General features: G+C 46.8%; 1 protein-coding gene across 1 annotated transcript in view; it reads right to left on the bottom strand.

The window, feature by feature from the left end:
• parlb (presenilin associated, rhomboid-like b) overlaps positions 1-14,380 on the bottom strand; it is a 63,991-nt gene extending 49,611 nt beyond the window's left edge. The window contains exons 1-2 of the mRNA XM_072473219.1: positions 13,832-14,380; positions 9,020-9,111 (exon numbers count right to left, since the gene is read on the bottom strand). Coding sequence (XP_072329320.1) covers positions 9,020-9,111; positions 13,832-14,380 — 641 coding nt within the window. The remainder of the gene's footprint in view (positions 1-9,019; positions 9,112-13,831) is intronic.
• Positions 14,381-15,147: the final 767 nt, after the last annotated feature.

Below are 15,147 nucleotides of genomic sequence, written 5' to 3'. Positions count from 1 at the left end.
TGGGCCTCTTTTTCGACGGAGGAATGCCAAATTTCGGAGGCATGTAGGGTTCGTGAAAAGAATACCTGCCTGGTTGAGCGTGGCGGCTAGAGCGACGTCTGATGCATCGCTCTCGACTTGGAATGGTAACATCTCGTCGACCACGTGCATCGCATCCGTGGCGATGTCGGCCTTGATATGGTTGAAGGCCTGGTGAGCCTCAGCCGTTAGGGGAAAAAGAGTGGATTGAATGAGTGGGCGGGCCTTGTCCGCATAATTTGGGACCCACTGGGTGTAATAAGAAAAGAACCCCAGGCATCATTTGAGGGCCTTGGGGCAGTGGGGGAGGGGGAGTTCCATGAGGTGGCGCATGCGGTCGGGATTGGGCGTCCAGAACTGACCACATAGCCGAGGATGGCTAAGCGGTTCGTGCTGAACACGTACTTCTTGTTGTAGGTTAGGTTGAGGAGAGTGGCGGTGTGGAGAAATTTGGCAAAGTCGGCGTCATGGTCTTGCTGATCGTGGCCGCAGATGGTGACATTGTCCAGGTACGGGAAAGTGGCCCGCAGTCCGTACCGGTCAACCATTTGGTCCTTTTCCCGTTGGAAAACCGAGACCCGGTTGGTGACGCCAAAGGGAACCCCAAGAAAGTGGTAAAGACGGCCATCGGCCTCAAACGCAGTGTATGGGCGGTCCGCCTTACGGCTGGGGAGCTGGTGGTAGGCAGATTTCAGGTCCACTGTCGAGAAGACCCGGTACTGTGCAATCTGACTGACCATATCAGATATGCGTGGGAGGGGGTACGTGTCGAGCTGCGTGTACCGATTGATGGTCTGACTGTAGTCAACGACCATCCTGTGTTTCTCCCCAGTTTTCACAACTACCACTTGGGCTCTCCTGGGCCTGTTGCTGGCCTCGATGATGCCTTCCCGAAGCAGTCGCTGGACTTCGGACCTGATGGAGGTCCTGTCCTGGGCACTGTACCATCTGCTCCTGGTATCGACGGGTTTGCAATCCAGGGTTAAGTTTGCAAATAGGGAAGGTGGGTCGACCTTTAGGGTCGTGAGGCCGCACACAGTAAGGGGTGGTAGGGGCCCACCGAATTTCATTGTCAGGCTCTGGAGGTTGCACTGGAAGTCCAGGCCGAGTAGCAAGGCAGCGCAGAGGTTGGGGAGGACGTAGAGGCGGATGCCGCTGAACTCCACGCCCTGGACAGTGAGAGTGGCTATGCAGTACCCCCGGATTGCCACGGAGTGGGACCCGGAGGCCAGGGAGATTCTCTGGTTGGCGGGGTGCACCACGAGGGAGCAGCGCCTTATCATATCGGGATGAATGAAGCTCTCAGTGCTCCCGGAGTCCAGCAGATAGGAGATCTCGTGCCCATCGATCTTCACGTTGGTAGAAGCAGTTGCTAGGTTGCGTGGGCGAGACTGGTCAATCGTGACCGAAGCGAGACGCGGCTGGTCGTCGACGGTGGCAGGCGATGAGGTGCCCGGGGAGCATGGGTCCTGGTAAGATGGCGGCGGGCCGCACGTGTCGTGGGGAAAACAAGATGGCGGCGCCTGATGATCCAGGGGAGAACAGTTGTCAGCTCCCAATGGCCACACGTGGTGGTGGTCGAACAAGATGGCGACGCCCACGGGCCGCACGTGGTCCGAGGAGGGGAAGATGGAGGCGCCCACTGGCCGTACGGGGGGGCGGGGGGTCGGAACAATAGCGGTGACTAAGCGGGACTGGCACACCGCAGTGAAGTGTCCCTTCTTGGTTTGCACTGAGTGCTGAGGTTTGCACTGAGTGCTGAATTTGGTGCTTTTTGAGTGCAATAGTAAGAGTTTGGTGACCGAGGGAGTATAAGGCTTCATTTTTACCTAAAGTTTAGTCTTTCTTTTATTTAGTTAATTAACTTAAAAGTTGCTGTTTGGTTTAGAAGAAGGTGAATTTTCAATAAGCTTTAAACAGGCTTCTACTTGTAGGCACTTGCAGCTGGAGCTTGTTAATTAGTTAATTGGATTAGGCCAGTTTTCAGAGGCTAGATTCACAGTATAAAAGTGATCCCCTACAGTGCAGACTTTGTTTGCACTGAGTGCTGAATTTGGTGCTTTTTGAGTGCTATAGTAAGAGTTTGGTGACCGAGGGAGTTGGGTGAGGAGGGAGTAAGGTGCTCCTTTCATTTTGTTTCCGACATTTCCGCAAAGAGTGCGAAGAGAGCCAGGAGTTTACAGAAAGTGTAGCTGACTGGGAGCAGAGTCGGAGGGCGGAGATCTAGTTAGTCCACACAGCAGCTATATTCTTTAAGGTAAGAGGGGATGGAGGCTAGGCCAGTTACATGCTCCTCCTGTAAGATGTGGGTGGTGAGGGATACCACTGGTGTCCCCACTGACTATACCTGCGGGAAGTGCACCCAACTTCAGCTCCTAAAAGACCGTGTTAGGGAACTGGAGCTGAAGCTGGATGAACTTCGGATCATCCGGGAGGCAGAGGGGGTGATTGAGAAAAGTTACAAGGAGGTAACCACACCCAAGGTACAGGACAAGAATAGCTGGGTTACAGTCAGGGGGAAAAAAACAAACAGGCAGACAGTGCAGGGATCCCTCGTGGCCGTTCCCCTTCAAAACAAGTATACCGTTTTGGATGCTGTTGGGGGGGATGACCTACCGGGGGAAGGCCCTAGTGGCCAGGTCTCTGGCACTGAGTCTGGCTCTGGGGCTCAGAAGGGAAGGGGGGAGAATAGAAAAGCAATAGTTGTAGGAGATTCAATGGTTAGGGGAATAGATAGGAGATTCTGTGGTCGCGAGCGAGACTCCCGGAAGGTATGTTGCCTCCCGGGTGCCAGGGCCAGGGATGTCTCGGATCGTGTCTTCAGGATCCTTAAGGGGGAGGGTGAGCAGCCAGAAGTCGTGGTGCACATTGGTACCAACGACATAGGTAGGAAAAGGGGTGTGGAGGTAATAAACAAGTTTAGGGAGTTAGGCTGGAAGTTAAAAGCCAGGACAGACAGAGTTGTCATCTCTGGTTTGTTGCCGGTGCCACGTGATAGCGAGGCTAGGAATAGGGAGAGAGTGCAGTTGAACACGTGGCTGCAGGAATGGTGTAGGAGGGAGGGCTTCAGGTATTTGGATAATTGGAGCGCATTCTGGGGAAGGTGGGACCTGTACAAGCAGGACGGGTTGCATCTGAACCAGAGGGGCACCAATATCCTGGGAGGGAGGTTTTCTAGTACTCTTCGGGAGGGTTTAAACTAATTTGGCAGGGGAATGGGAACCGGATTTGTAGTGCAGCAACTAAGGTAGCCGATATTCAGGACGCCAAAGCATGTAGTGAGGCAGTGGGGAAGGGAACACTGACAAAGGAGAGTACTTGCAGGCACGGAGATGGGTTGAAGTGTGTATACTTCAACGCAAGAAGCATCAGGAATAAGGTGGGTGAACTTAAGGCATGGATCGGTACTTGGGACTACGATGTGGTGGCCATCACGGAAACTTGGATAGAAGAGGGGCAGAAATGGTTGTTGGAGGTCCCTGGTTATAGATGTTTCAATAAGATTAGGGAGGGTGGTAAAAGAGGTGGTGGGGGGGGGGGGTGGCATTATTAATTAGAGATAGTATAACAGCTGCAGAAAGGCAGTTCGAGGAGTTTCACCCGATTGAGGTAGTATGGGTTGAAGTCAGAAATAGGAAAGGAGCAGTCACCTTGTTAGGAGTTTTCTATAGGCCCCCCAATAGTAGCAGAGATGTGGAGGAACAGATTGGGAAACAGATTTTGGAAAGGTGCAGAAGTCATAGGGTAGTAGTCATGGGCGACTTTAACTTCCCAAATATTGAGTGGAAACTCTTTAGATCAAATAGTTTGGATGGGGTGGTGTTTGTGCAGTGTGTCCAGAAAGCTTTTCTAACACAGTATGTAGATTGTCCGACCAGAGGAGGGGCAATATTGGATTTAGTACTGGGTAATGAACCAGGGCAAGTGATAGATTTGTTAGTGGGGGAGCATTTTGGAGATAGTGACCACAATTCTGTGACTTTCACTTTAGTAATGGAGAGGGATAGGTACGTGCAACAGGGCAAGGTTTACAATTGGGGGAAGGGTAAATACGATGTTGTCAGACAAGAATTGAAGTGCATAAGTTGGGAACATAGGCTGGCAGGGAAGGACACAAGTGAAATGTGGAACTTGTTCAAGGAACAGGTGCTACGTGTCCTTGATATGTATGTCCCTGTCAGGCAGGGAAGAGATGGTCGAGTGAGGGAACCATGGTTGACAAGAGAGGTTGAATGTCTTGTTAAGAGGAAAAAGGAGACTTATGTAAGGCTGAGGAAACAAGGTTCAGACAGGGCATTGGAGGGATACAAGATAGCCAGGAGGGAACTGAAGAAAGGGATTAGGAGAGCTAAGAGAGGGCATGAACAATCTTTGGCGGGTAGGATCAAGGAAAACCCCAAGGCCTTTTACACATATGTGAGAAATATGAGAATGACTAGAGCGAGGGTAGGTCCGATCAAGGACAGTAGCGGGAGATTGTGTATTGTGTCTGAAGAGATAGGAGAGGTCTTGAACGAGTACTTTTCTTCTGTATTTACAAATGAGAGGGGCGATATTGTTGGAGAGGACAGTGTGAAACAGATTGGTAAGCTCGAGGAAATACTTGTTAGGAAGGAAGATGTGTTGGGCATTTTGAAAAACTTGAGGATAGACAAGTCCCCCGGGCCTGACGGGATATATCCAAGGATTCTATGGGAAGCAAGAGATGAAATTGCAGAGCCGTTGGCAATGATCTTTTCGTCCTCACTGTCAACAGGGGTGGTACCAGGGGATTGGAGAGTGGCGAATGTCGTGCCCCTGTTCAAAAAAGGGACTAGGGATAACCCTGGGAATTACAGGCCAGTTAGTCTTACTTCGGTGGTAGGCAAAGTAATGGAAAGGGTACTGAAGGATAGGATTTCTGAGCATCTGGAAAGACACTGCTTGATTAGGGATAGTCAGCACGGATTTGTGAGGGGTAGGTCTTGCCTTACAAGTCTTATTGAATTCTTTGAGGAGGTGACCAAGCATGTGGATGAAGGTAAAGCAGTGGATGTAGTGTACATGGATTTTAGTAATGCATTTGATAAGGTGCCCCATGGTAGGCTTATGCAGAAAGTAAGGAGGCATGGGATAGTGGGAAATTTGGCCAGTTGGATAACGAACTGGCTAACCGATAGAAGTCAGAGAGTGGTGGTGGATGGCAAATATTCAGCCTGGATCCCAGTTACCAGTGGCGTACCGCAGGGATCAGTTCTGGGTCCTCTGCTGTTTGTGATTTTCATTAATGACTTGGATGAGGGAGTTGAAGGGTGGGTCAGTAAATTTGCAGACGATACGAAGATTGGTGGAGTTGTGGATAGTGAGGAGGGCTGTTGTCGGCTGCAAAGAGACATAGATAGGATGCAGAGCTGGGCTGAGAAGTGGCAGATGGAGTTTAACCCTGAAAAGTGTGAGGTTGTCCATTTTGGAAGGACAAATATGAATGCGGAATACAGGGTTAACGGTAGAGTTCTTGGCAATGTGGAGGAGCAGAGAGATCTTGGGGTCTATGTTCATACATCTTTGAAAGTTGCCACTCAAGTGGATAGAGCTGTGAAGAAGGCCTATGGTGTGCTCGCATTAATTAACAGAGGGATTGAATTTAAGAGCCGTGAGGTGATGATGCAGCTGTACAAAACTTTGGTAAGGCCACATTTGGAGTACTGTGTACAGTTCTGGTCGCCTCATTTTAGGAAGGATGTGGAAGCTTTGGAGAAGGTGCAAAGAAGATTTACCAGGATGTTGCCTGGAATGGAGAGTAGGTCTTACGAGGAAAGGTTGAGGGTGCTAGGCCTTTTCTCATTAGAACGGAGAAGGATGAGGGGCGACTTGATAGAGGTTTATAAGATGATCAGGGGAATAGATAGAGTAGACAGTCAGAGACTTTTCCCCCGGGTGGAACAAACCATTACAAGGGGACATAAATTTAAGGTGAAAGGTGGAAGATATAGGAGGGATATCAGAGGTAGGTTCTTTACCCAGAGAGTAGTGGGGGCATGGAATGCACTGCCTGTGGAAGTAGTTGAGTCGGAAACATTAGGGACCTTCAAGCAGCTATTGGATAGGTACATGGATTACGGTAAAATGATATAGTGTAGATTTATTTGTTCTTAAGGGCAGCACGGTAGCATTGTGGATAGCACAATGCTTCACAGCTCCAGGGTCGATTCCGGCTTGGGTCACTGTCTGTGCGGAGTCTGCACGTCCTCCCCGTGTCTGCGTGGGTTTCCTCCGGGTGCTCCGGTTTCCTCCCACAGTCCAAAGATGTGCAGGTTAGGTGAATTGGCCAATGATAAATTGCCCTTAATGTCCAAAATTGCACTTGGTGTTGGGTGGAGGTGTTGAGTTTGGGTAGGGTGCTCTTTCCAGGAGCCGGTGCAGACTCAAAGGGCCGAATGGCCTCCTTCTGCACTGTAAATTCAATGATAATCTATGATTAATCTAGGACAAAGGTTCGGCACAACATCGTGGGCCGAAGGGCCTGTTCTGTGCTGTATTTTCTATGTTCTATGTTCTTGCCACAGGCCTTGCAAAGGGCGTTCCGGGCCGGGCAGCGCTGTCGGGGGTGTTTGGACTGCCCACAGAAGTAACATTTGGGGCCCCCTGGGTTGGTTGGCTGCCGCGCAGCACAGGCGTTGGGTTGGCTGAGGGGGGTCCACGATGGGGCAGCCGTCTGCGGAGTCCATGGTGCGCAGGAGGGGTGGGCCGCGTGGCCTGGGGCGTAGGCCTGGATGTTGCGCGAAGCGACCGTAAGCTTTTTGGTTTCTGCGAGGCCGAGCGTAGCCCCTTCTAAGAGGCGCTCGCGGATGTAATCGGACCCTATCACTGTAACAAAAGCATCTCTCATGAGCAAGATCGAGTGTTCCGTGGCCGTGACGGCCTGACAGTCACAGTCTCTAACTAGGGGAATCAGGGCATGCCAGAAATCTTCCACTGACTCACCAGGAAGTTGACGATGAGTGGGGAGGATGTGCCTGGCGTAGAGCGTGTTAGTCCGCTGAACGTAGTTTTCCTTCAGTAGCGCCATGGCGTCTGCGTCGGTTGGCGTGTCCTGGATAAGTGGAAAGACGTTGGAGCTCAGCCGCGTGTAGAGGATCTGAATCTTCTGAGCTTCTGAAATTGGGTCTGGCGCAGACCTGATGTAAGCTTTGAAACAGGCTAGCCAATGTTGAAAGTCCTTTTTGGCGTTGTCTGATTGCGGATCCAGCTGCAGGCGATCGGCTTGATGCGGAGGTCCATCGTCTGAAAAACTTAGTGTAATAAATTGATGCACGATCAATTACACAAAGACGAGAGTTGGATCAATCGAGGCTTTATTACACTAAGACGTGTGGCCTCCAACAGCAGCTGGCGAAATGGCTGCTGTACGGGGAGCACACATATTTATACTCCGCCTACTGGGCGGAGCCAGCAGGCAGGGAACTACCCCCGTACCTGTAGTACAGGGCCTTACCACAAAGCACCTACATCGACATCCTCTATATACAATATGTACATCAGTGGTGACTACCACAATGTTCAAACTCCACACAGACAGTCACCAAGGCCAGGATTGGACCCCGGCCTCTGTCGCTGGAGGCAGCAGTGCTAACCACTGTGCCACTGTGGCTGTAGGTGTGTGCGAAGTGGGAGTGTGTATGAAGTATGTCAAGAGATGCTTCAGTCATCCCAAGTGTGGAAAGGTAATTCCATTGGTATTTCCCTCAGTCAGCTTTTGGCATCTTCTCACTTGTGCGCTGAAATTTTATATTGGGCACATTGTACCAGACGATTGACTCACCTAACTCCTGTGTAAATCACTCATAGAATCATAGAATTTACAGTGCAGAAGGAGGCCATTCGGCCCATCGAGTCTGCACCGGCTCTTGGAAAGAGCACCCTACCCAAGCCCACACCTTCACCCTAGCCCCATAACCCAGTAACCCCACCCAACACTAAGGGTAATTTTGGACACTAAGGGCAATTTATCATGGCCAATCCACCTAACCTGCACATCTTTGGACTGTGGGAGGAAACTGGAGCACCCGGAGGAAACCCACGCAGACACGGAGAGAACGTGCAGACTCCGCACAGTCAGTGACCCAAGCCGGGAATCGAACCTGGGACCCTGGAATGTGAAGCAATTGTGCTAACCACAATGCGACCATGATGCCCTCACTTCATTAATCAATAATAATTAAAGTATTTCTAGCCACACACATTTAAATATGTATAAATATGGTTCTGATTTCAAGATTTAATCAATAAACTCTACAATTTAGAAAGTTTTAAAGTCATTTATTTTGGTAGCAGAGAGAGAACTCAACTAATCTGGCAACAGAGCATCCTAAACATGGCATTCCTCTTCACTACTACATGAGGTTTTGGCACAGCTTGTTGTAACTTGTTCAGCGCTAACAGTACATCTTTACAAAAGCAAAATACTGCAGGTATTGGAAATCAGAAATCTGAACAGAAAATGCCCGGGGAGAATGTGAAAACTCCACACAATCACCCAAGGTCGGAATTGAACCCGGTCCCTGGCACTGTGAGGCAGAGGTGCCAACCACTGCGCCAGCCTTTCTTTTCTCCCTCTTTCCATTTCTTTTCTCATTCTGGCCGTTCAATTTATTTCCAAGCATACAGGCGTTTAGACATAGAATGAGTCCATTTGGTAACTCGAGTTTGCACGAAAGCTGAGCAATCCAGTCAGTCCCATTACTCCTCTCTAAGAATCTGTCTTGACCCTTCATAGAAATCGTAGAATCCCTACAGTGCAGAAGGAGACCATTCAGCCCATTGGGTCTGCACCGACACTCTGAAAGCGCACCCTACCTAAGCCCAAACCCTACCCTATCCCAGTAGCCCGCCTAGGGGCAACTTATCATGGCCTGGCTGGTTTTGGTGGCCCTGCCAGGGTCGGTGATTGGAGGGGGGTGGGGGGGGAGAGCATCAGTGGAGAGAGAGATACAAGGGAGTAAACTTTCTCTCTTCCTCTTACCTCTTCTCCCTTTTCCCCTCTTCTTCTTTCCTTCTCTCCCCTCTCCCCACTTCTTGTTTCTTCCTCTCCCCTATCCCCTGCCTTTGTTTTTGCTTAAAATAAGGAACAGTAAAACGGGGAAATAAGAATACTGAACTGTTTTTTTTGCTTCTGTGGGACCTCAAATCTTTCCCAAGTTCCAATGAAAGTTTGTTGAGCTGAAAAGTTAACTCCGTTTTTCTGTCTGACTGAATTGCCTGACCTGCTAAACGTTCAACATGTTCTGGTTTTATATCACACCCTTACATTTGTTTCTTTCACTCAGCTTAACCAATGAGGACTTGGGGGCAAAGAATCTAGAAATTAAAGCGAGCAAGAGAGAGACAATGGAGAAAAATGTAAGTCATCACCATGGGACTCTGGACTCCCCTGGACACGCTGGGACGCCTGACTCTACCTGTTCAGGTAGAGTCAGGCAACTTGGAGATCAATGATCATCTCCACAGCAACTTTTAGCATTTAGGCAAATCCAGTGAAGTCCAAGAGTGACCTGCATAAGTGTCAGTGCATCGGCTGCTAACCATTCTGGCTGATTACAAGGTATCTGAGAGTGCGCTCCACACGCAGTCAGCACAGTGACTGTCACCCATTCAGGCAGAGTTCTAGGGAGTGCAGGTGGCTTCTAACCTGTAAAAGCAGTGGCCATGCGTTCTCCAAACAAAGATCTGGAGCCTAGGCAGGCAGGCAGCAGGGCCGACAGGTGAGGGGCATGTGGCGGCAAACAGGAGAGACACTGAAGCTAAGGCTATTAAGTTCAGTTCAGTGAAATTCCCACTAAGAGGCAAAAGTGGGATATTTTATTGGCCCAGATGCCTGTCCAATCCCTCCAGCAGGAATGCAGGTCCATTTCAAAGTCTGGGCTTTATTAACATTCATCTGTGAACTGGAATGGGGAGGCAGTGACATAGTGGTATTGTCACTGGACTAGTAATCCAGAGACTCAGGGTAAGATCTGGGGACCTAGGTTCGAATCCCACCATAACAGAAATGTTAATTCAATTTTTTTTTAAATCTGAAAATAACAATGACCATGAAATGATTGTTGTAAAAACCCATCTGACTCACTAATGTCCTTTAGGGAAGGAAATCTGACGTCCTAAGCTGGTCTGACCTATGTGTGACTCCAGATCCATGGCAATGTGGTTAACTCAAATGGAGGGCAGTAAATGGATGCGCAGTAAATACTGGCCCAGTGATGCCCACATCCTGTAATCAAATTTTAAACATTTCCTGCAGCTTACATGACTGTAAAAGGAGCCAGGGGAATCCAGCGTCCCATTCTCATGCTCTATTCCTGTAGCCCTGCAAGTTTATTTCCTCCAAGTGCCCATCCAATTTCCTTTGGAAACTGTTGATCCTCTCCACTTCCCTCATCCTTGTAAACATTCAGTTGCAGTTCATTACTATAAAAAGGCTCTTCCTCACATTCCACCCCCTTGCCCAAAACCTGTGCAGTCTGGTCCTTGTAATAGCAATAGAAATGATGTTCCCGGACCGAGTCAGGCAGGCTTCACAGCCACCCAGTTTTAGGCCCCGGAGAAATGACTGGAGTGAGAACAAAGTCAACCACTTTGATTCTTAATTCTGTTACCAACCTGTTTCTACTGCGCATAAGGAGATGAAATCCTCAGTACTGAAGGAAAACATTAATAAGCACTGATTTGGAACAAAGAAAAGGTAAATAATAATATGTAATAATACATACCCAAAGACCCCCGCACCATAAAAATCACTTTGACCTCCAGAACGTCAAAATTGTCCCCCAAAAAATCAACACCGACCCAGCCAAAATCTCGAGCCTTCCTCTACAATTACCAATCTGCTCCAAACAGAAATCAAATCTCATCATTATTGTACACTTGTAGAGATTTGACATTCAGGACTGCTGAATGGAAACCCAGTTGTCAGATGCAGTGAAAGTTGAAACTTAGGTCTCTAGGCCTTAATGGAATAATACAAATTGACTGCAAGTTGGTCACAAAAAGTAAAGAACTTCTGTTGCACCGAATGGACTGCAGTGAGGGCAATGACACTCTGTGATTATATGTCACCATGATTTGAATCCTGTCGAGTCTCCTCCATAAAATTTAATTTTATGTTGACAAACCTGGGTGAAGAGCCAAGGAGAGAAAATATGGTAAATCGGGACATAAGCTTGGCTTTTTAGTAGTTGTTTTTGAAAACTCACCATTATTCTTAGAAGTCCCCCGATATCAAAAAGGGCAGACATTCTAAATGGTGAACAGGGATTCTCACTCCCTGACTCCGATGCAGGCTTCAGAGGGTGCTATTCAGGTCAAACTATGTTTTCAAGTTATCCCCCGGTATAACCCATACCTTCACCGAAGATTTCATCTACTTACCACTTAGTAGCATCGATCCTGGGTCCCGCATTGCTAAGTAAGTAAAGTAGACTCTGGAATAACCACTGTTTCAGGTTAAATTAAGTTATTTTATTGTTAGATTTTTTCTTTTAAAAGCTGCGAATACTTTCTTTACAGAAAGGAAAAAGATCTTGCTTCTGGATCCTTCTGGTTGGTTGAAGGGACCTTCAGGCCCAACTTGACAATCAATCTTCTTTAAAGTCTGGTCTTCTTTAGATGTATTCACTGGTTAGCTCAGTTGCTATGTCCTATCTTTCCCATGTACCGAGCTGTGAGAGCTGGCTCTGCTGGCTATCTCTGAGCTGACTCTGAGCTGACTCTGCCTACTCTTTAAATTCTAGACTTCCTTAGATGTATGAGCTGTTTTAGCTCGGCTGCTTTGCCCTGTCCCTTTCCCATGGCCGACCTAACTGTAATCTGACTCTGAGCTGCTTGTTCCTTCTCTGCTTCTCTCTCTCTCTCCGAGTTCTGGTTCTGGTTCTGTCTCCTTTCTTCGGGTTTATATATTTTTCTAACAGTTATCTAGTTTTTATGACTTTATTGTAAAGTAACTCTTGATTTTCTTTGATTGTAAAAAGTATCTTTGATCTAAACATTCTAATACAACATAGACCTGATTACATTGTGTCCTTTGTGATGTTCAAAATGCTTTGACTTCAAGAGGTGTGAATTTTGGTTTGGTTCTTGTCATTTCTATAGTTTTATTTTCCAATTGTGTCCTCAGCTCATAATTTTGACTTTGATTTTGGCTTTGAATTATGTTTCTCGTAGACTGATAGTCTCCAGTTTTCTTTAATTTACTTGGTATTAGCAAAATGTCACACCCAGAATTGTCACCAAATTCAACTGAACCTCATCCTTTCCTTTCCAGCTGCTTACTAAGATAGTTACTTTCAATGAAGGTGTGAGCCATTGTTTTTGGCTTCATTCAAAATCCTGTGTGTTTGCTTAGCCTGCTTGACCAACGATATCTGCATTTTACAATCCTGCTCTTTGCAGCTGCTGTTAACCCTTTGTGGGATCTTTCCCTGGATCCTCTCATGTTTCTCTCAGACCAGATATTGCCAGACTTCCAGTTTCAAATGACACATCTTTCCATATTTTCAATAACATGGTCCGAATTTTTCATTTTATTTAAGATGTTTAAGGTGTTTTCAGGCATCGTTTGGGCATTTGAACTTACATGAAGTTGACACTGGCAGAGACCAATAGGGCAAAATCACCTGTTTCTGTGCTGTAAATTGTGAATCTGAAGAATTCAGAAATTTCCCATGCAGGATCTGCCAAATATTAGTTTGCATTGAGCCAGGATGCGCACAAGTACTGTGCTGTGTGGAATGTATATAAATTGAGTAAAGTCCTGCCCTCAGTGCAATTATGAAAATAATAATATTTTCCATATTTCCATATTTCCATATCTGGAAATAATAATGGGAAGTAAAGAGCCTCACAGTCACATACCTACCTCTTCTCTCATGTACTTGTTGTGTTATGCTGCTTCGGATAACACAGGCTGCTACTTGACGCAGTCTTAACTAAAGGATGCTCCAGACTCTGAAATGAGTTCAACGTGTTTATTGAACTATTAACACAGTTCTCAAATGAGTTTGGCGCTCTGCTAATCTAACTGTAGTAACTCAGTCTAAGTTACCAGCTTGCTCTAAGCCACGTGCTGGGGTGTGATGCTGCTGATCAACCCTGTCTAACTCTCTAGATGTCTGTCTGTGGAAAGAGGCAGGGTGTGAGTGCCTCATCCCTTTTATAGTGTTTATGTCTTGCCCCCTTGTGGTGATGCCACCTCTGAGTGTCCTGACTGCCCATTGGCTGTGTCCTATTCTGAGTGTTAATTGGTTGCATGTTTGCATATCATGACTGTACTAACTTACAATGGCCTGATTTGAGCCACAGACTTCAAATTGAAGAACGACCGTATTGCATTTGCAATTTCTCGATACCTTAGCCCGTAAACATAAGGAAGCACTGCCTTAGGCAGCATCAGTATATTATTTGTTGACACAATCATCCAGATTACTGACTGGACTCCAATCAACTGCTTCCCAAAAAGCACTCCTCCTAATACCATCATGACCAGAGGGGAGAAGTAAACAATTAACAGCACTGAATGAATGAGGTAGGTCTGGCTCGCCCTTGAGTTGCTAACCCATAACCCTGATGCCTTAGTCTTACAGCATAACATGACATAAAAACTTGAGATCAATATTAAACATATTAGAAAATACAGTACTCCAATACCATAAGAACTTTTCAACAAATATATTCCAAGTGGAGAGGACAAAACCACTGAAGGTACCACACATGTCAATAACAAAGAGAATGGCTCCTCTTGTGTCCACAGTGTTATAATGAACAGGACAGAAGAATTACTGACAGAGAGAATCCATATGCAAGCGATAATTTTAATGGTCCTGGAACGAGGTAACAGCGAGGGGTAGCGAAGGGGCCAACTGATGGCCACATAAGTGTCCACCACTGTAGCAGTGATTGTCAGAATCCCATTCAAATGAACCACTGTTAGCAAGAACAAGAAAGTTTCACAAACAACTTTAGGCATTCCTACACCTGCTACATTCAGGATGTCAATGAAGGTGTTCAGTATGGAATAAATCAAGTCATTCAGCAGCGTGTTGGCAAGCAGCAGATACCTGGTCTCCTGACGGAGGTTGTTTTTTAAAAAGATGGCCAGCAGGACGAGAGGAGTAGCCAGCAATGAGGCAAAGAGACAAACCGCTGGGGGAATGATCCAAATATCTATTCCCCAGTGTGGCATATTGAGGAACAATTCCTGCAACAAGTTATATAGGTCACAGAGTTCTGTCAAATTGGGGGAGGTTGTAGAGCATTGCACAGGAATCATTTCTTCCCCCAGTTGAGACATCTCATTGTATGAATAATAATTTTCACATTTCGATAAATTCATTCTGTTCTGCTGAAAGAAAGTTCACGATTCCAAGGTTTGGTGTCAGCTTGTAGCAATGGTTTCGAAATTCTTCAGCCTACTAAACGCCCTGATTGGGGCCAAACCACTTTTCTGGATATTCGATACAGGATCACTGCAGATTAGTTCTCATGCCAAATATAAGTAAGAACTGTAAACTCTCCAAACACAAAGAAAATATTTTTTTCTGGACAAATTGGCAGGAAGCAATCAGTTCCTACATGCAGCACAAACCTGTATTCAAAGTATTGTCCAGTTTAGTTTTCAGAACGACATGCAGGAGGTGAAGACAGCAGAGATTCAGGCTCGTTCCAGTACCATCCAAAGCAATTCTACTTGCATGCTGAATATCATTGTCCTTTTGCGAACATCAATGGATTACATAGACCCTGATCCTTATTAGAGAAATGAGGCATATCCTCATGCAATGTACAGCATCAGATTGCCGCTCTTCCTTGAGCTGAGATTCGAGTAAAGCTGTTACCCTTCTCTGCAATATTATCTATAACTAACTGTTTGATTTGACACTTCAATGAGCACACGCCATGATGGGCAATCCCAGTGAACAATTATAAGTTCTGTTTACCCAGGTCAGACTCTTAATGGACATTGTTTGGCTCCGTTCCATGGGTGAAGGAAATTTGACATGAATATGAACCGGCACAATTGCAGGAGGTTGCAGTTTTGCAATTTCAGAAACAACCTGTGAAAGATCGTCTCAAGATATCATCGATTAAAGGCATGCACCA

This window comes from Scyliorhinus torazame, chromosome 14 (genome assembly GCF_047496885.1).
Source record: "Scyliorhinus torazame isolate Kashiwa2021f chromosome 14, sScyTor2.1, whole genome shotgun sequence".
NCBI lineage: Eukaryota > Metazoa > Chordata > Chondrichthyes > Carcharhiniformes > Scyliorhinidae > Scyliorhinus > Scyliorhinus torazame.
Note: the sequence above shows the minus strand (reverse complement) of the source record. Positions and strands in the feature narration are given on the sequence as shown.